We start from the raw sequence: 25850 nt of genomic DNA, 5'->3' as shown, positions 1-25850 counted from the left end.
GGGCCTGGATGAAGCCAGCAGTGTGTGCTGAAGTAGCAGTGTAGGGGACTGGATGAAGTCAGCAGTGTGTTCTGAAGTAGCAGTGTAGGGGGACTGCATGAAGCCAGCAGTGTGTGCTGTATGTAGCAATGCTGAAGTAGCAGTGTAGGGGACTGGATGAAGCCAGCAGTGTGTGCTGAAGTAGCAGTGTAGGGGACTGGATGAAGTCAGCAGTGTGTGCTGAAGTAGCAGTGTAGGGGGACTGCATGAAGCCGGCAGTGTGTGCTGTATGTAGCAATGCTGAAGTAGCAGTGTAGGGGACTGGATGAAGCCAGCAGTGTGTGCTGTATGTAGCAATGCTGAAATAGCAGTGTAGGGGACTGGATGAAGTCAGCCGTGTGTGCTGTATGTAGCAATGCTGAAATAGCAGTGTAGGGGGACTGGATGAAGCCAGCAGTGTATGCTGTATGTAGCAATGCTGAAGTAGCAGTGTAGGGGGACTGCATGAAGCCAGCAGTGTGTGCTGTATGTAGCAATGCTGAAGTAGCAGTGTAGGGGGACTGCATGAAGCCAGCAGTGTGTGCTGTATGTAGCAATGCTGAAATAGCAGTGTAGGGGGACTGGATGAAGCCAGCAGTGTATGCTGTATGTAGCAATGCTGAAGTAGCAGTGTAGGGGGACTGCATGAAGCCAGCAGTGTGTGCTGTATGTAGCAATGCTGAAGTAGCAGTGTAGGGGACTGGATGAAGTCAGCAGTGTGTGCTGTATGTAGCAATGCTGAAGTAGCAGTGTAGGGGACTGGATGAAGCCAGCAGTGTGTGCTGTATGTAGCAATGCTGAAGTAGCAGTGTAGGGGCCTGGATGAAGCCAGCAGTGTGTGCTGTACGTAGCAATGCTGAAGTAGCAGTGTAGGGGACTGGATGAAGTCAGCCGTGTGTGCTGTATGTAGCAATGCTGAAGTAGCAGTGTAGGGGACTGGATGAAGCCAGCAGTGTGTGCTGTATGTAGCAATGCTGAAGTAGCAGTGTAGGGGCCTGGATGAAGCCAGCAGTGTGTGCTGTATGTAGCAATGCTGAAGTAGCAGTGTAGGGGACTGGATGAAGTCAGCCGTGTGTGCTGTATATAGCAATGCTGAAGTAGCAGTGTAGAGGACTGGATGAAGTCAGCCGTGTGTGCTGTATGTAGCAATGCTGAAGTAGCATTGTAGGGGACAGGATGAAGTCAGCAGTGTGTGCTGTATGTAGCAATGCTGAAGTAGCAGTGTAGAGGACTGGATGAAGTCAGCCGTGTGTGCTGTATGTAGCAATGCTGAAGTAGCAGTGTAGGGGACTGGATGAAGTCAGCCTAGCCATGTGTGCTGTATGTAGAACTCTGCTAAGTTAGCAAATGTCAGTAAAATTGGAATTACCATATTCGACCTAATAAGCGCCCCGCTCTAATTTTGAAAGTGCCCAGAGTGCTTATTACGTCGAATACGGTAACAATTTCCCTTTTCATGTTACCAGACTTTTTGTTCTGGCGTTGTGGAGGTAACTTGTGTATCAGTCAAGTGGAAGAGGCATTAATGCTCAGTTTTACAGTATCGCACAGAATGCAATAGTAAAATATCCCCAAATTAAGGAAAGTTTAAAACTTGTTAAAAAATCCCAATTTTGAACAAAAATTATTATTTTCCCCCAATTTGCCTGCCATGGGTGCTTAGTTTAAAATCATAGATAAGTCCCTTCTTCCTGTAAGAGCCGACTTGTGAGGATCGGTTGGTGACAGTTGCCGAATGTGTTATGGAGACGGTGATGCTCATGGTGTCAACGGGGCAGTCGGGTAGCCTAGTGGTTAAAGCGTCTGCCCATTACGCTGAAAACCCGGGTTCGATTCCAGACATGGGTACAATGTTAGAAGCCCATTTCTGGCGTCCTCTACCATGATATTGATGGAACATTGCAAAAAACTCACTCACTCACTCACTCACTCACTCACTCATTCACGCTGTCAACCACTAGTTATGATGATACTCATTGTTACTTTCAGGGGTCGTACTGGGCAATAGACAGCAACCCCCCTGAAGACCCCCTCCCTGCCAGACACAAGAAGAGGCCGAGGCTGAACGATCGGGTGAGTACACAGCTGCTGAAGAACTAAGGGGACGACCGGTAAACATTCAGGGTTGGGTGTGGCAGGGATTGTCATAGGACAAATATTTTTTAGGAATGTTTTACGTGAATTAATTCTTGTTCCAAAATGGTGTCAAAGTAACTGTGATGAACTCCTTCATTTGTGGCGTGCATGCATGTGAAGGAGGTGGTTGGGATTGCTCCATTTTGAAAACACTTATATTGTTGCGATGCAGTGATCCAAATTGAGAATGACCCTTATGTTAAGAGCTTAAAATTTAGTGTTTTCCTAAATTAAAGAAATCAGTTAAAACTTCTTGATCATCATTTTGAACCTGATAACTAGAATGGTACTGAAAAAAATGTATTTGCAATTAATGCCATGATAAAATATTAGATTCATCCCAGTCATTATTTATTGTCGCCAAGCAACCACAGATGATTAAAAGAAAATTCCTTCTTTGCTGGATAAAATATATCAGATTCACATTCCTAATATTCAACTGTGTATTAAGCCTGGACAGTTAAAACATCAATGCCTTGAACAATTTCTTTTAAAATGTAGTAAAAAAAATAGAATTCCTCCTGCCTGGTTAAAATCTAACCATGTATTGTCGCCGGACCGTGCATTGATATACGATAACAGCCTTGTGTATGACAGCTTGGTCACTTGACTGGTATCTGGTATTGCAGGCATCACCGTACAGTCCGGAGCCAGGGCTTGGTGTCACTAAGATGCCGCCCCAGACGTTGACAGCCGTCAATGTGCAAGTGTCTCCTCCCTCACCTCAAAATCAAGTAAGTTATTTCTCATATTGTCTAACCGAAAAAACAAAACGTTTTAGATATATATGGCATTGTGGTACCAGGTTAGAATTAGTCCCCAGCGCTGCTTGGTGTCAGGGGATGGTGGTGATGGTCGGGCGATGGCCGAGCGATGGTCTGGCGATTGCCGAACGATGGTCGGGCGATGGTCAGGGGATGGTCGGGAGATGGTCGGGCGATGGTCGGGCGATATTCGGGCGATGGTCAAGGGTGTAGGACATTGCTCATTATATTATTTGATGCATTTCCTATAATTGGCTCAGATAGCTCTTCTGAACCGGGCTTTCGGCATCAAGATTACAGTTGATTTCAACACAAAGTTTCAGACCTGCACTTCCCGTTATAACTTTAATCGTAATGAGTTAGAAATATGGTTCTGCTCTGGTGTGGCATGAAATACCTGGTCAATCTGAAATAGCGGAAGTAAAGATGTGTGAAAGTGGTATTGATTTTTAATCTACCTTCAAACATACATCAGTCGTTGATTTGGTACAGGCATGAAATATTAATAGCGATGTATTAGGAAATGTCCTGGAGTGCAAGCAGTATTGATTATATTCCCCTACCTATATACTGTTACAAAGTGTATACTGTTCCACTGGATAAATAGCTGGTGGATTTATAGGCAGATGGTTTGATTCATATTACCTGAAGCAGGACTTGTTTCACAAAGCAAAGCTCAATAACAGGCTTTATTTCCTAGAGGACCAAGGCAGTATACTGACATTTGTCACAGTTAGTACAGTGTGTAAGTTGGACTGGTTTGGGGATATTTTATTGTATTTCCCTGTCTAATATTTTTTATCATTTTTTTCTTTATGATTTGTTTGTTTGTTTGTTTGTTTGTTTGTTTGTTTATTTGCTGTTTAACATGCAATCAGCAATATTCCAGCTATATGTAAATAATCGAGGCTGGACCAGACAATCCAGTGAATGATATCATGGGATACGATGACATGCATCAACTAGGTCAGCGAGCCTGACCACCTGATCCCGTTAGTCACCTCTTACGACAAGTATAGTCGTCTTTTACGACAAGTATAGTCGTCTTTTACGACAAGCATGCGTTGCTGAAGACCTATTCTACCCCGGGTCTTCACAGGTCTTTTTTCTTATGATATAGGCTGGGTGTGTAGAAATAATTGTAAAATATGATAATAATGCAAATATATCAACCAAAGACTTCCTCATGGAGACCCGTGAAGAGCCAGGTAGAGAATAGGTCTCAGAAACCCATGCAAGAACCTTGATCGTTGGTTTGTCCTGATTATGTGTCAAGGATAATCAGCCCCATGAGAGAATGTGGGTTTTATTGCAGTGATAAACGTCCTGCGTCACGTTGGGCATTTCCCCTACATCTGACACACAGTATATAAATAAGCCGTATTAAACCCAACTCACTCACACACTCACTTGTGGGAATATATTTGCAAAAGTTATGAAATCTCTGTCTAATAATTAATACCCCGAGTTCAGTGTGTTTAGAACTGGCTGGAGTGTGTTCTAACATAAACCTATTCAAACGTACTTACTCGGTAATAAGGTATGCCAAGTGTCTTTATCCCGAGACATGGACCATTTTCTAACTCCATTTGTGCTTTCAGAATAATCAAACAACATAATCTCCCTTTCAGAGTTGTAAAAATAATATTTACTATAGTATTGGCTGAATGCCATTGACTTGGTTAGAGAATGGCAAAATGCCAACAGGGACCCACTTGGTCACATAAGATGTTTATAAAGATCTCTGGGTAGAAAATAGCTGCTGGGGGTACTTTCTGGGGCAGACGTGGCAGGTGGAGGGGAGGTTTTTGTAGGACTCAGGTGTCATGGCTTGTGTTACGGGAGCTGAATTAGATTTGTGAATGTACTGTGTGGGTATTTATATATTGAAATGGTTGGTCAGGTAATATTTAATTGAATCTGGAGGCTGAAATAGGTCTGGTACTTATGTGTAGGATAAAACACATCAAAGGGTTTTTATGAGATTAATTACCCAAAGCCAATGGATAAAACCAAGGGGCTTTTATTTTAGCCCCGATGTTTTATCCTAGAGAATGAGGTTTTTAAACCTCATAAAAACCTGAAGCAGGGTTAGAAAAAGGCACTAGTCCTATAGTCCTTGCCAAACTGCCCAATGGTAAAGGTATCACTAGGACTAGTAGAAAATTGCCATTTTTAAGGGTTTTGCTATATGTTATCATTATAAGGACTAGTGGACGAAAACTGTTAGTTTCTACCGCTGTGAAGGTGTTTTATCTAACTTATAAATTGAAAAAAGAAACTTAAAACATTTATCAACATTTTTTTGTTTCAAACACACTTTCCATGAACCTCAGGAAACGGGCGTAAAATATCTGTTGTTGTTGTTGTACGGTACTTGAAAAAGACATTCTTAACAGCGTTGTGATTGATCAGCGCCTCTGTGTCCTGGTGGTACACTCACTGGGCTATGAAGGCTGCATGGTCGATCCGCGGGAACAGAAACAAAACATTTGTCATTTGATTATACATTTCATTACATTGTCTTCAAATGCAAAATAAATTTCATTTATTTGACATAATAAGTGCCCAGGGCGCTCTCAAACTTGGTGCATGGAGACATATATATATGATTGCATTTTTCAATACTAGGTAGCACTGGTGCAAGTTCTATATAGCTAAGTTGATACCTGTGATGTAAATACAACAATATGCAGGAGAAACAGACTGTTGGCTTGGAGTCAGTATGCTGTGTCTGAGTTGGGTGTGGCTAAACTGCGGCGGGTTGTCTCAGTGGGCTGGCATTAGTCTGCACTTAGTACGAGCAGTCACGCACACATGTGCATGCATGTTGATGTGTAGGTGCAATAATCTGGAATGTGACATGCCCCATTTCACCTCCCTACACCTCTGACATTTGTGAACCAGTGGTTGATAATGTGGTCAATGCCAACATCTTCAGGGTACCCTATTTTCTTGAATATAGTGCACACCCGAGTATAATGTGCACACCCCTCTAGGGGATTCAGTATTTTGGAAATTTTTTTTGAATATTATGCGTAGAAAATAATTACGCCGTACCGGGTGATGAGAAACTTGGTCAGTACGAATTTGACACCACCAGACATGATGATTTACCGTTTAAATTGTAATTTTTGTTCTGCTAGGCATTGTTTTACATCCAAGGATTAAGATTATTTTCTCGTAAACTAAGCCACTGAAAGGGAACTTGGTGTTGGTAGTGCTTTTGTAGGGCTGCCATCTCGTCTTTATAATCTTATTTGGTTTTCCTTCTGAATCTGATACAGGTTATGCAACTCTTAAATGCCAGTGTGTTTATATGTTGTTCTATTTTCAGAGTAACTGCAATTTCTCTGAAAGTAACGGAAATCCAGATGACATGAATGCATCAGCCAATCTTGTTAACCTCTACAAGTCCGTCTTTGAAAACTCTACAGGTAACCATGGTAACACAGGATTACCAGCACTCTCTGCTCATTTCCTGAATCAAATAATTGAAATATTAGACATGAAATGCTATTATTATTAATTGTTTATTGTTATTGTTTGTTTGTTTATTATTATTTGTTTATTGTTATTGTTTGTTTCTTATTTGTTTATTTTATAATTGTTGTTATTATTGTTATTATTTGATAATTAATTATAATTATTGTTGTTATATATTATTGTTGTTTATCATTTGTTTATTTTATAATTGTTGTTATTATTGTTATTATTTGTTTATTATTTGATAATTAATTATAATTATTGTTATATAATATTGTTGTTTATTATTTGTTTATTTTATTATTGTTGTTATTGTTTGTTTATTTATTTGTTATTGTTGCTTTTTATTTTTTGTTTTTTTGTTTGTTTATTTTATTGTTGTTGTTTATTATTGTCCATGTTCCTGCAAGCAGTTTGTGTTTATCTTGCACGACTGGTTGATTTAGGTTTGTTCTGATGGTTGCATGCAATGAGATGAATCATAATGTTTAGTGACACATGATCAGGTAATGCTAGTAGAAGTATATTGTATTATTGCAAAATGTACCAAATATAAATTTAGAATATTGATACAGAATTAATCCATAAATCGATACATGGTTAGACGTATCGTGTATGTATCGTCAGGTGTAGATTTCACTGGGAAACAGTTTTCAGGAGAACTGTTCAACAAATTTTGTCCTTTGATTAGTCGGAATAAGGCTTTGTTTTCAACCCTTAGCCTTGCTCCAAGACTGTACTGAAAGATAAGTCCATGGATGTGTAGTAATATTATCCTCCTAATAGGCAAGTCTAGATATAGGAATCCAGTCTCTTTTAGGGACAACTTGTTCTTATTATTTACCTCATCTAGAACTTATGAATTAGACTATTAATTATTGCCTTAGAGACTTGTGCCAGTCTACCCAACGCTCTGCTCTGTTTCAGGTAACTTGAATGCTCTCCTCAATGGAAACATCTCACAGAGCCAAAGTGGGACAGGTGAGATGATGATGATGATGATGATAATGATGATGATGATGATGATAGGTAATCTTATCCATGTAAAGTGTGATTTCCATGACCAACTTATTGCTTCAAAGTTTTGTAGGAACCATGTCTTACCAAAGGGTCATTTAGCCATTCCTCCTATCTGACGTAATGATGTTGAATAAACCAGACTTTGGAATAAACCAGACTTTGGAATAAACCAGACTTTTGGAATAAACCAGACTTTGGAATACACTGGCAAGAAACCAATCAGGCCTACACATTCCATGTTGTAGATTTTTTACTCCAGTATATTTTTCTCACTTATAAATAATAATTCATGGTGCCAAACAGTTTTGATTGAATAAAACTTGCTGATTTATTTTCAGGCATTCCCAGTTTGAATTGTTCCACCAGTGAGTGGTTACAGAACCTGGACTCGCTGAAAGAGAGCATGCGATTGGCTGGAGCGGGGAGTGACCTCAATAATATCGACATGACCCAGTTTCAAGGTATTTTTGGGATCTGTGGCTAACTACAAGAATGTTACAGACATAGAAGTGTTTCAGATATTGCCGACAACAGTGTTCAATCATAATTTACCTCAACAAATAGAAAATTATTCATAATTTTGGATGGTATCATTTAAATACTAACATTACAAATGTTATATTTGGGATAACACTTTCTTAGTAAAGTACAGATTCCAGTACGTTTTGGGGTTGAGTCACATCTGGGATTCGAACCCACAGTGCCAGGGTGAGGTTACTTTTGACCACTTTCTAAATGGCATTGTGTGTTCATAAGTACTTACAGTGCAGACCCGTGAAGATCTGGGATAGAATAGGTCTTCAGCAAACCCATGCTTGCCATAAAAGGTGACTATGCTTGTCGTAAGAGGCGACTAACGGGATTTGGTGGTCAGGCTCGATGACTTGGTTGATGGATGTAATCGTATCCCAATTGCGTGGATCGATGCTCATGATGTCAATCACTGATTGTCTGGTCCGGACTCAATTATTTACAGACTGCTGTCATATAGCTGCAATATTGCTGAGTGCGGCGTTAAACATCAAACAGACAATTATCGATGGGTTGGTCTGACTTGGTGACTTGGTTGACTGTATGTCTCACACCCTGTCGATATCGATTGCTCATGACATCAACCACTGGTTTTATGTCCGAGACTTGATTATGTAGCAACTGTACCTGGAATATTGGTGAGTGCAGAGTTAGACAAATAACAAACATGGTGGTGTGGATATTCTTGATGCTCCTGTCCATCATGTAGTCATCTGCTCATCAGGAGATAATCATTCTGTATAATCTATCCATCGTGTAGTCATCTGCTCATTAGGAGATAATCATTCTGTATAATCTATCCATCGTGTAGTCATCTGCTAATCAGGAGATAATCATTCTGTATAATCTATCTATTGGAGTTCTGGTTCTGGCTTGTCATCTGGAGATATATACTCCTTACCTACTAATATTCTGATATGTGTGTGTGTGGATTCACCTCACCTGCAGTGTTCACTCTCACGTAACTGAACCTTTGAAACCCATCTCCAATTCAGCGTGACCCTGTCATAGTCTCGCTTCTTTCCATTCATCACCATCTCCATCAGAATGCATACCATAGGTATCTTGATAACGGATAGAGTACTGGGCTCGCACTCCCTTGCAATGGCCTGGAACTTTAGGTCTTGTCAAGAGTCCTTGAATTTAGATTCTACCTTGAAAAGGCCTTGCACTCCCTTGCAATGGCCTGGAACTTTAGGTCTTGTCAAGGGTCCTTGAATTTAGATTCTACCTTGAAAAGGCCTTGCACTCCCTTGCAATGGCCTGGAACTTTAGGTCTTGTCAAGAGTCCTTGAATTTCGATTCTACCTTGAAACGGCCTTGCACTCCCTTGCAATGGCCTGGAACTTTTGGGTCTTGTCAAGGGTCCTTGAATTTAGATTCTACCTTGAAAAGGCCTTGCACTCCCTTGCAATGGCCTGGAACTTTAGGTCTTGTCAAGAGTCCTTGAATTTAGATTCTACCTTGAAAAGGCCTTGCACTCCCTTGCAATGGCCTGGAACTTTTAGGTCTTGTCAAAAGTCCTTGAATTTAGATTCTACCTTGAAAAGGCCTTGCACTCCCTTGCAATGGCCTGGAACTTTTAGGTCTTGTCAAGAGTCCTTGAATTTAGATCCTACCTTGAAAAAGCCTCAACTGTCCAGAGCAATTCCTATCTCACGTAAATTACCAAAGCTCAGTGTCTTTATCTGAAAACTGTTGATATTTTGGAAAATTTAACTCTTGAGTTATCTCCCTTCCTATGTCCTCCTGATTCAAAATCCATTACAAATTGTAGAGAAAGGCCCGAGGCAACACGTTAATATACAAATCGCAATTAGTAATTTGAGTATTGTTAAAAGCTGTGAAACTCTGAACCCATTTTCTCCTCAATGTCCAATGCAAGGAACTGTGAAATTATTTGAATTGACACTGAGGTCCACCACCCCAGCATGTCATCTACAGTTGAGCCTCTCATCCAAAATGGCCGCCTCCATCCGCTGTCTTCACGTCTGAGCTAACCATCACACTTCTGCTTGCATCACGCTCGGTTACTAACACTGACCATTATCATTATATAAGACGTTTTTCTTTGCACAAGCAGGCCTGATGGAGACTATGAAACAGGAGGACCCAGCAAACTGGTCGTTAAAACCAGAACAGTTTGCCGATTTAGCATCTTCTCTAAACAATTTCTTCAATCAATCACTCCTGCAGAGTCAAAACCAGTCAAGTAGTACCAGTGGTATATCAGGTAAGTTTGGGTTTGATTTGTGTTTGTAACTTTTAGTAACATCAGAGTTGCTTCCCTTAGTGCACCAGAATCCTATGAGCATAGGTTAGGATTCCAGATTCAACCTTAATTGTAGCTAGGTTTGTCAGCACCATGCCCATGCAAGACCACTTCCTGCTTTTCCCCACATCAGGGGCAGTGGGGTAGTCTAGTGGTTAAAGTGTTCGCTCGTCACACCTAAGACCCGGGTTTATTAGCACCATCCCTATGCTTCTGGGTGGTAAATGTGCAAGACCTACACCCTTCAAGCTTCTTCCCACAAAGGGGCCTTGGGGTAGCCCAGTGGGTAAAGCGGTCGCTCGTCACATCAAAGATCCGGGTTCGATTCCCCACATGGGTACAATTTGTGAAGCCCATTTCTGGTGTGCCCGCCGTGATATTGCTGGAATTTTGCTAAATGCGGCGTAGTGCTATACTCACTCACCCTGTCTGTAGTTCTTTTTGTTCCTAAAGTGTTCAGAAGATTTCCCTTGTTCCCTTGAGTCTCTTGTCATTCTTAACGATGCTTAAACCACTTGTATTTTATGCTCAAACCATGGTTTTGAGGTAAGATCTGTGTTGTGAATTGAAAATAGGATTGACACTCAAACCTGTGTATGGTTGCTAAGCAACTGTGGATAACACATCCCCCATCTGACATCTCCACTTATCCTCATCTGTCCTTGGGAGCTGGGCCTCGTTCCACAAAGCGATCGTAGCATTAAGACGATCTTACTCCCATACTTTAACACAGACTCGTGACTGTCGTAGCTCTGTGATCGCCTTGTAGAACAGGCCCTGGAGATTAACCTGTTGGGAAGTCTGCTGTGTGATGTGTCAGTCATAGTCTTACAGCCAATGGGATGACTAGCACTGATGCCAGCTATCTTTATTAAAGTAACACTATAACAGTGGAAACTGCTGATGTGGCTAGGGGGATACGGAACATTATCACACTCTCGATAACAATATTGTTATATAACTGTAATACTGCTCACCAAGTTGTTGACTCTTATTGGTCCTCATGGAAGTTTTAAATGTTGTGTTGTCCTCTTTCAGGTCCTGGAAACGGCTTCTGTAACAGCAGTAACTCGGTGAGCAGCAGCCAGCTGAACATGGCCGACGGAGGGCCTCCGTCAGTAAGGGCACCCTTACACTTACCTTAAGAGAGAAAGAGCAGGATTTCATTTTACCAATTTTTGATGATATATTTGTTTGTCCCAATTGCTGCCATATGTTGTTCTGTTTACATATGAAATAGGGAAATGGTTTAAATTAAACTTTTCTGAAAGAGAAAACTCTATAAAAGACAAAAAGTGCTGGAATCCTTTGCCAGGATTTGATGGTCATGGTTTTGAATCCCAGATGTAGGCACTGATTGCCCCTTTATCTCAAGGTGCCCCAATCGTCTGTCAGGATCTATAGTCCTAGAATTGCTCTAATTATGGTCCTGGGTTTGTCAGCACTATACATTTCTACTCCTGGGTTTCCCGTGAAGATTTTGGTTAGTATAGGTCTTCAGCAACCCATGCTGGCCGTGAAAGGCGACTATGCTTGTCGTAAGATCCGACTAATGGGATCAGGTTGATGCATGTCATCATATCCCAGTTGCGTAGATCAGTGCTCATGATATCAATCACTAGATTGTCTGGTCCAGACTCGGTTATTTACAGACCACCATCATATAGCTGGAATATTGCTGAGTGCGGCATTAAACAAACAAACAAACAAACAAACAAACAAACAAAACCCATATGTACATGTCTACTCGTGGGTTTCACCAAAGTGGTGAATGTCTACGATCTGAATCACTTCAGTCATTCCTCCAACATTAGCCTGTGACTGAACAGATTTAAACCTCACTCACTCACTCAATCAAATCTCTCAATCGAACACCAAACTTTCTCTGATGAGTATATTGGTATGCCAGTATGTATACTCTAGAGGTCTGTACCAGGGTGGTTATTGGAGCTATTTTCACTATTGCGATTGTGTTGCAACAGTAGTCCACACACTAACAGAAATGAATAAGGTATTGTGGACAACCTCCAAGTCTACCTTCCTCCCTGCCACTACACAAACCAAAGGGAAGTAACTCTAATCTGAAGTTGTTCTAATCCTCGCTAACCAACACACAGGCAGGTTGAAATTTGCATAAAATATGTATTGAAAACTTATTGCAACTATTGAAAATATCGATTGTTATGTATACTATCGACGATGCTATTGGCGTTTGAAATTCCTATCGATATAGAACTATTGTAGGGAAAGCAATTGTGATAGTTTGGTAGTTCGATATATAATTGCACTCCTTATCTGTGTCCCAATGTTAAAAGTTTGGAGGATCCCTCGATTCGAGTGAAATTGGCGCAAAGCTCAGGGATCCCAGAAGCCAGCTTAATTTTGAGTTATGATAATACTAACAACAAAATAATAATAATAAAAAACCAACTCTGTTCCAGAATGCTTCAGAAAGCTACTCATCTTGTCAGACCGTGGTTTCACTGCCGTCCGGGACACAATATCACCATTCGGACGACATCGATGACGACTTCAACTGGGACAAGCTGCTGTAGTCGTGTTGCCATCACATCACATCACCTCATCCAATCAGAAGCCTCATTGAAGACCATGTGACAGTTCACATGCTGCTCACAGAGTTAAACCATTTGTTGATATTCATATATACTGCTTATACAAGGAGAGGAGGGTTGGACATAGGACGTGTTGCCTTGTGGTAGGACTATATGGTGCAATGTGCTTTGTAAATATTCTGTTGATTGTAAATAACATATATATATTCAATTGTTATTGTCTTCTGTTAACCCAGCAAAGATCTTTTATTTCCCTTGTTTTGAAATAGTTCATAGTTTTGCGTTAACATTTCAACGTAATGACAAGAAAAAGTCTGTTTGGAGGTTTTGTAAGTTTTGAAATGCGAAGTTTGTACATTTTGTGCATGGAATCAAACTCCATCTTTGTGTTTCATATGGATTCATATGGAAACAAAAACTGTGACAGTTTCCATATTGTACGGAGCTACTACCCCGGCCTCTGCCTGGTTAAATCTTCAACTCCAGGGTGGTCGGGTTGTTAAAGTGGTGGTTCTTCATGACCAAGTCCTGGGTTTGATTCCCCACATGGGTACAATGGGACCAGCCTATTCAGGGGTAGACAGGGATACGTCTGGAACAGTGCTGAAACTTGCGTCAACACAATCTTACTCTCTTACTTTCCATTGGTTTTTATTTATTTTTCCATTGTTAGCAATGACAGTTGGACATTGTTGTAAGTATTTTTCTCCTCCAGTGTTTATATCGAGTCCAACAACGCGGCGCCAGTCCTATGTTCTGCCTCTCCTCTCCTCGGGTTGTAGGGTTCCTTTGTGTGTCAACCTCGGTCACAGTGTGTGTAGATGCAAGGAGAACCAGGGATGCCAGAGTTAGATGTTAGCCCCCATCAGGGCTACTGTACTAGATAGCTTGGCCCCAACTGTGGATATGTAGCTAATTCTGGTATTTTGTAAAAAGTGTGTAGTGGAGCTTATGTATTGTAAATTGAATTGTGATGGTTTTATTCTGATCGTGTGTGGAAAGTTCGAGTTTGTGAAACTAACTAAGGAAATTCTGTACATTTTGTCTAAAATATTCATCGAGTTATTCATTGAGATAGGTATGCCATTCTTCAACTCTTCTATGCACGGATAGAGAGATTTTGTCAATGCATTCTCGGATGTGACTTGAAACGTGTAGCATAGTGCAGTAGTCAGTTTTTGAAAGTAAATATATTACAGCTGAAAACGAATGCTGTCATAACTTGTGTTATGATAAACCATTGAATGATCTCACTACGATAACCATAATGGTCACCTGTAGTTTTTAAATACAGGCTTTGACAGTTTAGGCCGCAACAACTTGATATTAGTTTGTACCTAGAATCTCCAACATTGTTTACATTTTGTTCAAAGAGAAGCACACAAGTCATTTTGTCTATTAAATTACATGACAGAATGCATTCTGCTGGCCAAGGTTTTTCAATCTGGCTGCTCTGTGTCCCCTCTCTGTCGATTCCTGCAGTGTGTCAAGTCTTGCATGATGAGAAGAGGTTTTCATGAACTGCCAGAACTGGGACCCAAAGACATTTAACCAACAAAAAAATCAATGTTTTGGCTTTTTTTTAAGAAGCAGTACCATTTGAATATGCTCATGGAATTACAGAAACATGTAATATAACATCGAAACATTAATTGTCGTGATATTATTGGATGAAATAGGTCATATTGTAGGAGACTGGTGACTGTTTGTAAGTTAGTATTTGAGAATAAATATTGCCACTTCGGAATGAAAAATTGATGTTTCGTTGCAAGAACAAAATTCTACTGTATATTATGTTGCAGTGATTCTGAACATCAGGTCATTTGTTTCAAGTCCATTTCTTATCTTGTGTCAGCAGACGTCACTTGTGTCGTGTCAATTTCACTCCCACACACTCACGTCATGTCAAATTCAATCCAACTCACTGTGTTAGGGCATTTTCATACAAGCTCACTTGTATCAGATCCATTTCATACAAGCTCACTTGTGTCAGATCAATTTCATACAAGCTCACTTGTATCAGGTCAATTTCATACAAGCTCACTTGTGTCAGATCAATTTCATACAAGCTCACTTGTATCAGATCCATTTCATACAAGCTCACTTGTATCAGGTCAATTTCATACAAGCTCACTTGTGTCAGATCAATTTCATACAAGCTCACTTGTGTCAGGTCAATTTCATACAAGCTCACTTGTATCAGGTCAATTTCATGCAAGCTCACTTGTGACAGGTCAAATCTTATAGTGTCGATGACAGCTGGCAATATGATCTTGCATGAATGGACATGACAAGTCAGATTGGGAATGTACATTTTTATTGAATCCTATATTTGTTTTTATTTATTTCCTAGACGACATTCTGCCGAGAATGAAAATGCTCCATACATTGCTTTTCCCCAGATTGAGTTTATTTTCAATATTGTATATACAATATGACAAGGAATATGCCTGATTGTTCCTGAGATTGATTATTGTATATATTTCTTGTTTCTTTATTGTGTTTTGGCTCCGATGGAAAACCTGTTTCAGAACATCAAGTATTAAGAGATGCTTGGATGATGATTTTTAATAATATTAAACAATGTCTGTTTATTAACCTGAAGAATGTTTGCATAGAGCATGTATATGTGTTAGTGTACTTGTAACTTGGCATGAAAGGTTTAACGTTCATTTTAATTTTAATCTTTTTGTTATACTACATAATCAATAACAGGCAAATGTGTCCTTTTTATCCTATATGATCACCCGGGTTCGATTCCCGACATGGGTACAATGTGTGAAGCCCATTTCTGGTGACCCCTGCCATGCTTAATTATTTTCAAGTTTATGCGGGGGGCGGTCTGGTAGCCTAGTGGTTAAAGTGGTGGCTCATCACACCGAAGACCCGGGTTTGATTCCCGACATGGGTACAATGTGTGAAGCCCATTTCTGGTGACCCCTGTCGTGATATTGCTGGAATATTGCAGAAAGCGGCGTAAAACCGTACTCACTCACACAAGTTTATACGAAATGTGAAATTTATAGATACATAATCCTTTCATAATTGTTGAAGCAAATCTGAAATAGATCTTCGTGGGAATACACGTACTTCTCCAGATGCTCCCGTGGTGTGTGGATCTTCGTGGGATGTACACATACTTCTCCAGATGCTCCCGTGTTGTGTGGAGATCCCATCCACAACAGACTTACTTAATCAAAATTGTTCAGTGTCCCTGTGTCGTCAGTGTTGGTGATGCTGCGAGCATCGCCCACTGTGTTGAATGTTGTTGATGATGCGTACATCGTTCACTGTGTTGAATGTTGTTGATGACATGAAACCTAACCTACTGTGTACCACTCTGTGAAACAAGTCACACTGAGGTCATTAAGTGGATATTCCGTTGTATGGAATGTGAGAAATCCTGTGTCAAACAATAGTTACTGATCTTTTCTTTGCGTCCATTATCATGGTAATCCATTGATAAATATCATCTTTGTGCTTCATGTTCATGATGCTTGGCATGATCCAGAACAACTGGAACTCTGGATTCATTGTTTGAGTAACTGAATTGTCCTTTATAGTTTTGAGTTTAGATAAGATAGGTGCTTTGGAACATGCTAGGTGAAGGTGACCGTGGAATATGTCTTACCATGACAAGTGTCAAGTGTCGTGTATGTTCTGGGTGTGTTAATGTGGTCCCAGTATGGACATGTGTGTTGGTCTCAACAATATATTGTAGTTCCATCGGGCAGTGAACCCCTTCGGGTGTCTCCTTCGTCTTATGGCTTGGTACATTAGACAAATACATCTTCAGGTCACTTAGAGAGATGACTGGAAATTTATCATTATTTCAGGTCCCAGAAAGGATAAAATGTTAATAATGTTCTACTCTTAATTTACCAAAGATGCTAATCTGACTCACTGTATGTTAAACTAGGGTGACAAGCAAACTGTCAAACAATCGTGTTGATGGTGATGTCATGGATGAAATTATTAAATGTATCAATAGTTTTTCTGACTTTTCAATCTATAATTTTGTCTTTGTGAACAGAATGTATTTGGCCTAATAAGTGCCCCACTTCATAAGCACCTAATACTTGATAAATGTCTCATTATTTTTTCGAAACTACAGTATCATAGGAACACAAACATACAATTGACAAGCTTCAATGGATATTTATTACAGAGATACATGACATCAAACATTTGGACTCATTTCCCAGTGTATAACTGTTTAAGTAATAATTGCATTTTTTAGATATAATGTCTAATTGATTGAAAGTACTTCCAGGTCAGAATAGGTCCCCAGTACCCTGTGCTTGTCTCCCCATGGGGACTTCCAGGTCAGAATAGGTCCCCAGTACCCTTGCCTGTCTCCCCATGGGGCCTTCCAGGTCAGAATAGGTCCCCAATACCCTGTGCCTGTCTCCCGCAGGGGACTTCCGGGGCAGAATAGGTCCCCAGTACCCTGTGCCTGTCTCCCGCTGGGGACTTCCAGGTCAGAATAGGTCCCTGGTACCATGTGCTTGTCTCCCGCTGGGGACTTCAAGGTCAGAATAGGTCCCTGGTACCATGTGCTTGTCTCCCCATGGGGACATCCAGGACAGAATAGGTCCCCAGTACCCTGTGCTTGTCTCCCCATGGGGACATCCAGGTCAGAATAGGTCCCCCGTACCCTGTGCTTGTCTCTTCCTGGCTGAGTGTGTGTCACTGGGCTCTGACAGGATGGATGCTGGTGCCCTCTACCACGGCCCACACTTGGTTGTCTCCAGGCCACCATGGAGGAGCTGATTGTGTCGTAAAACACCATTCACTCTCCCCCCCTTCATGATGAGGATGATACCTATACATGCTCCAGTCCTGCAGAAATGAAAGAGATAGTACTACATGTTTGATTGTGGACTTTCGCTAAGGGGCTGCAGTAACTGTCTACAAATAATCCCATGAAACAAGTAACTCACCAGTATGAGAGGGGTGGTTGGGTAGTCTAGTGGATAAAGTGTTTGCTCATCAGGCGAAAGATCTGGGTTTGATTTTCCACTTTGATTCAATGTGTGTCCATTTCTGGTGTCGGCCGGCAGAGGTATGGCTGGAATATTGCTGAAAGTTGCCTCGTTCACTCTCCCCTCTCCTGTTATCATGTGATCCAGGGCGCTTATTTGGCCAAATACGGTAAATAGAACTTGACCTTTAGCCTTGTTTATGTGAGTGTTTGGTGCATACTGCTGTCAGAGCCTCCCAGTGATCAGCATTCCCTCTCTGTTTTACATGTGATATCATGCTAACCGTCCACAACTAGCACACCAGATCACCACCAGAAATTAACGCGGTGATCTTTGAATCCAGTCAAACTCTCAGTTGAACTCTTGATTATATCAGTGTTCAAGTTGGCTTTTGCATCCACATATAATATTATTTTTCTGTTTATTTGACATTTGCAGGCTGTTTACATGGAATGTAGTTCCAACTGCTTATTGGTCAAAGGGAGGTAACTCCTCTGTTTAGTTACTACCTCTTTGTGCCATAAAATCTTTGGTAAATCATTTGTTTGCTGTAACAGTTCATTCACACGAAAATATGTGTTTTTAAGTAAATATTGTCACAGCACACCTTGTGTTGGCCGTGGTGTGCATCACGCTATTTCCGTTATCCATCACTTTTGCTATTATTTATCATTAGCCATTACAGATGCGATACATTCCGTTAAATAGTTCAATTATCTAACAGACTATATTTTCTTAGTTTACAGCTATCATTAAGTGTTTGAAGTCAGCCATTGATTATAGGGTTGATGGTACAGATTGATATTAAACAGATTGTAATGTGGTATGGAAGGTAGTATTTAGGTTTGATTGTGATCGTACTACTTCCCTGACCACATTACATCACCTCAACTGACCTTCAGCTGTTCATCAACTCAAGGCCCTTCATAGAGTCGGTGATAAGCGACATATTTGACACTTTGTTTCCAGGGCAAAGACTGAATTCTTTAAAAGCACCAACAATAATTTTGTTTATTAAAAGGGACATACTTGACACCCAGTGATTTGTTGACTAGAATTGGCTGTAGCTTCAAACTAGGTTTCAATCTGTTTTATGTGAAACTTGCTACACATACGTCAGTGTTGTCGTGTCCTTGTGACCTTGACCTAGGGGTTCCCTCCATTTAATTTATTATCTGTTAGCCGTCCATAGTTTTGTCGTTTTATACTGTACATAGATAGATTCAGTGTTTGTGACACACTGAATCTCCATGCTTTTTCAAAATATGTTAAGTATATTTGACTTCTTTAGAATATACTCTTACATTCTTATCGCTATACATTTGTCACATGGCATAGTCCCAATTTGCATAATATCAATCAAAACCACATACATGCATACGTTGCATGGGTAGATGACTATATTCTTGTTACAGAAAGTATTTGTGTGTTTCAAATCGTTACTGTGTGGACCACAGAGATATATTCTAATTTAAGAAGTTTTGATATAATTGTCTAGAATGTTTTGTGTAGTTATGAACAAATCAGGTTCTATTTCCGTTGTCAAGCTTTCTTTTTGCTCCAGGAAGGAGTTTAATGGCTGACATTCACTGTACACAGTTTACAGTTTAATCTGTTGTAGGATATATCTGGAATATATTCAGGACCTTATAGGGAAATTCTGAACTAAACTAATTTTATGCACACTTTTATTTTTAAACGCAGGTACGTTTTTCTGCTCAATAACCTCTTTGATAGCGTTCTCCGACCCTGATGGACAACCAGGTGTACTTTGAGTGTTCTGTATTTCCTTCTGATGCGGTGTCTTTAGTAATACCCCATACTGCTCAACTTTTGGTTGGTATATTAAGGGGTAAACTTTGCAGTGGACTAACATTTACTCCCAGAAATCTTTTTCAAAAATATATATCTACAAAATACAAAATATAATTCAAATGGGGCCCAGAACAATGCTGAATGTCAGGAGGTGAGTCAATTTGTTCTCTAGGGTCTGACTAACCATGCAGGGTGTTTCACAATCCCATTAAAATCAGATCTTAGTTTTCGCTACCGCTAAGCAGAGATCTTAGGACACCCCAAACCCTGGTCATGCCAGAACAACCTTTCACTAACTATGACAGACCAATGAAATGACTTACAAGAAATCGACATTAGCCAAACAGAAGTCAGCTTTCTCAAGCTTTACGACACTAGTTTCAAACTGGCAACTGCGCTTTGCAACATATTTTGACGTATTCTCGATTCTAAGATTATTCTGGAATGGCTTATAGATGATCTAAATTGTATGGATATAATCAGAAAACCTGTAACTGTTGTTCGGAATACCTTCTGTTAAATATTTCGAGGTTGCATAATTAGAAAACACATTCCGACTGTCACTTTCATGATCTGGTAAGCGACGCTCTGATTGGTTGGATGAAAGGTCGTCCTGATGTGACCCGTAATGGGATGTCCTCAGATCTTTGTTTAGTGGTAGAGAGAACTAAGATCTGATTATAATGAGTGGGTGTTTCACAAAGTATCTTAACCCCGTGACTGTTGTAGTTTTAGGTTACAGGAGGGGAGTTGTGATTGCCATCGTGCCCTGTTAAAAACATCCAAAATAATCGGCTTGTTTTGGCATTCAATAATAAGACTATCCCTTTCAAAAGTTGAGCAGTATGTCTTGCACCGTGTACTGGCTATGTTTCTTAAGTTAGGTTGAGAGGTATGTTTGCAATAAATCAGGACTTGTTGAAATAGGCTGTGAAATTCAGCTATTAGGGAACCAGGGGTAGATATCATGTTTCTTTGTGATTATTTTGATTTACAAGTGCGCTTAAATCTACTTATTATTAAAAGTATCGGTTTTAAGATGCAATGGATATTGTGTGTATTTAACAGTATTTGTCCGTCCATATTTAAACCATCCACATTTATAGATGAAAAAAAGGATTTTTAATTTAACCATGATTTTATAATTATTTACACATTGTTTCATATGAATTGTCCATTGTCATGATCCCACAACTCTCAAGTCATGGTCACAAATATGACGTGTATAGAGAAATAATATATATCTACGTTTGTTGTTAATTTTGTTTGTTTTTTATCGGCAGTACATTTAGAGAATACTGCTTCTGTGAGATCAAGTAATGTATTGCATTCATATTTCAACATGTATTTCATTTGATGGAACATTTTCATCATTGAACGATGTTTATTTCAATGTTTCCCGTTTGGCTCATGAACAAATGCAGTTATTGTTAATGACATATAGAGGATGAGTATACAAATTGTAACAGTGTATCTTATTTATTCAATGGCCTCAACAGGAAGTATAACTTTGTATAACTCTTTCTTCAGTGGTCAGTATTTTATACAAGTCAGGACTAAATATAGAACTACCATGTATTTTCACAACTGGCGTATATCCTCTTAAGGGGCGGTGGGGTAGCCTAATGTTTTAAGCGTTTGCTCGTTACGCCATGAACTGAGTTTGATTCCCCACATGGGTACAATGTGTGAAGCCCAATTCTGGTGTCCCCTGTCGTGATATGGCTTGAATATTGCTGAAAGCGGAATAAAACCCCACTCGGCCTCAACTATATCGTCTTAAAAGTAGTGCTAAACTTCACTCACTCACTCACTCAATACTGCAGTTGTTGCAGCTGGCCCAGTGATCTAAGCCACTGCAGTTTTTTGCAGGGTTGTCTCCCTTAACCCTGTCAGGATCCACAGATTGTAGGTTTGGATAATTATGTCAACCTGATTATGATCCTTGGCTGTGTCAGGATCCACAGATTGTAGGTTTGGATAATTATGTCAACCTGATTATGATCCTTGTCATGTTAAGTGGGCTAGAATAATAAAATGGGCATTAGTCTGGACAAGTACAAGCGACAACAAAAACACACACACATGTGCATGCATGACTGTTGCTATTTAAGTGCAATAGTCTTGAATGCGACGTTAGACCCCATATCATCTCACCTCACCTCACCTCACCTCACCATACAAACAATATCGATATACAAGTCGTTTAAGGCGCCGCGATTCGCTGTGCAGAGTTGCGTCCCTTGGACACGCCAGAAACCTATGAATTAGGGTTCGAATCCCGGTTCGCCCCGATTATGTTTCTAGGTTTGTCAGCACCATACCCGTGCTCGTGGGTCTCACCGAAGTGGTAAGCATCTGAGACCTCCATCACTTTGGGCTTTCCTCCCACATTAAGCTGACACGCCGCGATATCACTGTAATACTGTTAAAAGCGGCGTTAAACCCAACTCACTCACTCACTCTGTCTCTTCTCACTTGTTACTCCAGGGCTATACTGGGGAAGTTTCAACCAGTAAGCGCGGCCATATCCTCCTTTGCCAGTATGATGAACATTACAGCTTCCAGCAGAGAATGTCGCACCTGCCAGTCTTCTTGGGCACCATTGACACTTTATTCACTCCTGCTCACCGCGTGTTGAATGTTATCCTGAGTCCTCGCAGCATGTCATTTACAATAACTGTTTATTAGCTCATATTCTTGCATCAGCAGATTCTAATCCGTCCTGTATAAACCTGTACATTTGGCATCCATTTTCTATCATGTTTTAGTTCCCACTTGTGACAGTTCACTAACTATAGTTAGCTGCAAAGGCAATGTCAATGTAAAATACTATAACAATGGAATGAATAAACCTTGAAATGAGACTTTGTTTATTTCTTGACAGTGATCACTTCTACTCTGCTAGGGGGCTGCTAGCCTTGTGGGTAAAGGTTCGCCCATCATGCAGATAGGACCAGGTTTGATTCCGCACTTTGGTACATTGTGTGAAGCCAATTCTAGTGTCAGGCATGGTACTAGTGGGAGATTGGTAAAGCCTTTTAAATCCAGATTCATTCACTTGTTGCAGACATGGAATATTGAATTAGATGATGGGGGGAAAATAAGGGAACAGCGTCTGGCATAATATTGGGGGAATATTGTGAAAAACCTTATTAAACCAAACTTACTCGCTTGTTGCAGGACATGGAATATTGAATAATGTACTGATGGGGGAAATTAAGGGAACAGTGTCTGGCATAATATTGGGGGAATATTGTGAAAAACCTTATTAAACTTATTAAACCATACTCGCTTGGGGCAGGACATGGAATATTGATTGATATACTGATGGGAAAAAATAAGAGAACAGCTTGTGGCAGGAAATGGTTCCCAACAATGTGGTATACAGGTAATTACTGATCGACTATATGCTCATCTAAAGGTTTGATTCCGCACTTTGGTACATTGTGTGAAGCCGATTCTGGTGTCAGGCATGGTATTGAAGGAAATATTTTGAAAGCCTTATAAATCCATACTCACTCAGTTGTCGTAGCGGGACATGGAATATTGAATGATGTACTGATGGGGAAAATAAGAGAACAGCCTTGTGACAGGAAATGGTTCCCAACAATGTGGTATAGGGTACAGGTAATTACTGATCGACTCTATGCTCATCTAAAGGTCACTATACCATGTAGTAGGTAAGGAGGGGTTTCTGGTGATGATTTACCTGATGCAGCTAGGATTCAAAACCTTAAAACATGCAAATTCAATATAAGTGCCCCATTGGAATGCAAACAAATTAAGGGGCCGTAGGGTAGCCTAGTGGTTAAAGCGTTCGTTCATCATGCCGAAGGCCTCGGGTTCGATTCCTCACATGGGAACAATGTGAGAAGTCAATTTATGGTGTCCCACGCCGTAATATTGCTGGAATATTGCTGAAAGAGGCGTAAAACCTTACTCACTCACTCACTCATGCAAATTAAGTGGAGCTGCCCCATGGGAATTTCAGTAGAACTGTTCCCCAGTGTCCTGTGCTTGTAGTGAGAGTTGACGGGTATGGATAGTGTAATCATGCTCCTGATTTGCGAGTCATCGTACCACTACTGACGGCTTCTGCTGCAGCTCAAACTATCAATTGCATTGGTCTTTGCTTACTGGGGTAAAATAGGTCTTCAGCAACCCATGCTTGCCTAAAAGGCGACTATGCTTGTCCTAAGGGGCGACTAACGGGATTAGGTGGTCAGGCATGGATCGATGATAATGATATCAATCACTGGATTGTCTGGTCAAGACTCGGTTATTTACAGACCGCCGTCATATAGCTGGAGTATTGCTGAGTGCAGCGTTAAACAACAAAACAACAACTAACGTATGCTTTCAGCCACTTTTCTATTCTTTACGGGCTGCTGGGAAATACTAATTCCCCCTGAACACAACACAATACACAACTACAACACAACACACAACTACAACACACAACTACAACACAACACACAACTACAACACAACATACAACACAACTACAACACACAACTACAACACAACACACAACTACAACACAACATACAACACAACTACAACACACAACTACAACACAACACACAACTACAACACAACATACAACACAACTACAACACACAACTACAACACACAACTACAACACAACACACAACTACAATACACAACTACAACACAACATACAACACAACTACAACACACAAGTACAACACAACACACAACTACAACACACAACTACAACACAACTACAACACACAACTACAACACAACACACAACTACAACACACACACAACTACAACACAACACACAACTACAACACAACACACACAACTACAACACAACACACAACTACAACACAACACACACCTACAACACAACACACAACTAAAACACAACACAACTACAACACAACACACAACTACAATACACAACTACAACACAACACACAACTACAACACAACACACAAGTACAACACAACACACACCTACAACACAACACACAACTACAACACAACACACACCTACAACACAACACACAACTAAAACACAACACAACTACAACACAACACACAACTACAATACACAACTACAACACAACACACAACTACAACACAACACACAAGTACAACACAACACACAACTACAACACACAACTACAACACAACTACAACACACAACTACAACACAACACACAACTACAACACACACACAACTACAACACAACACACAACTACAGCACAACACACACAACTACAACACAACACACAACTACAACACAACACACACCTACAACACAACACACAACTACAACACAACACACTGGGGTACTTCATTAGTTATTCATCAACGCACATCCACGTTATTATCGACATCGTTATCGACATCAACATCGTCAGCATCAGCAACATCATGACCATCCTCAACACAGCGTCATTAACGTGAATATATAAATGCTTCACCTTTCAAACGTATCCATATAAACAGGTGTCGACGCCCAGTCACATGTTCTTATGGCCCACCAGCGCATACTCATCACAGTATATCCCAAATCCATAAGGGGCGGTCGGGTAGCCTAGTGGTTAAAGCGCTCGCTCGTCCCACCGAAGACCCGGGTTCGAATCCCAACATGGGTACAATGTGTGAAGCCCATTTCTGGTGTCCCCCGCCGTGATATTGCTGGAATATTGCTAAAAGCGACGTAAAACCATACTCACTCACTCACTCCCAAATCCATACTGTCTCAACTAGAGTGATAGAGATTACGACTAGATCCATCTCACAACGTAATCTCATGGCTTGACAGTGCAACGTGCGAATAAAACATAACATCCACACTATTATATGAATAGCAGAATAGGGCTTCAACAACCCATGCTTGCTGTAAAAGGTGACTATGCTTGTAATAAGAGGCGACTAATGGGATCAGGCTCGCTGACTTGGTTTGATGCATGTCATCGTATACCAACTGCGTTGATAGAGTCCAATCACTGGATTGTCTGGTCCAGACTCGATTATTTACAGACCGCCGTCATATAGACAACAAACAAACATGGCTCGACAGCACAGCGTGCAAACAAAACATATCATCCCCATCATATGAGCAGCAGCAGGGTGGTGGGTAGACTCGCCTCTAGTCTCTGAAATGAACATATTTTGCAATAGAAACCAGTTGTTAAATTATTGTTATGAAATATAATCAAAAGGAGCCATGGCTTTCTTCATTTTCAGATACTGATTCTTCAGTAT

General features: G+C 40.5%; 1 protein-coding gene across 1 annotated transcript; it reads left to right on the top strand.

The window, feature by feature from the left end:
* Positions 1-2028: 2028 nt before the first annotated feature.
* On the top strand, positions 2029-13038 carry LOC139471154 (forkhead box protein J3-like). Its single transcript, XM_071253422.1, has 8 exons — positions 2029-2091; positions 2784-2888; positions 6256-6355; positions 7332-7385; positions 7763-7885; positions 10036-10188; positions 11266-11345; positions 12669-13038. The coding sequence occupies exons 2-8, from the start codon at positions 2826-2828 to the stop codon at positions 12780-12782; spliced, it is 687 nt and encodes a 228-aa protein (XP_071109523.1). The 5' UTR covers positions 2029-2091; positions 2784-2825; the 3' UTR covers positions 12783-13038.
* Positions 13039-25850: the final 12812 nt, after the last annotated feature.

The sequence above is a fragment of the Haliotis cracherodii genome, unplaced genomic scaffold (genome assembly GCF_022045235.1).
Source record: "Haliotis cracherodii isolate W230 unplaced genomic scaffold, xgHalCrac1.p SCAF_22, whole genome shotgun sequence".
In the NCBI taxonomy this organism is placed as follows: Eukaryota; Metazoa; Mollusca; class Gastropoda; order Lepetellida; family Haliotidae; genus Haliotis; species Haliotis cracherodii.
This window is presented reverse-complemented; position numbering and strand designations above follow the sequence as displayed.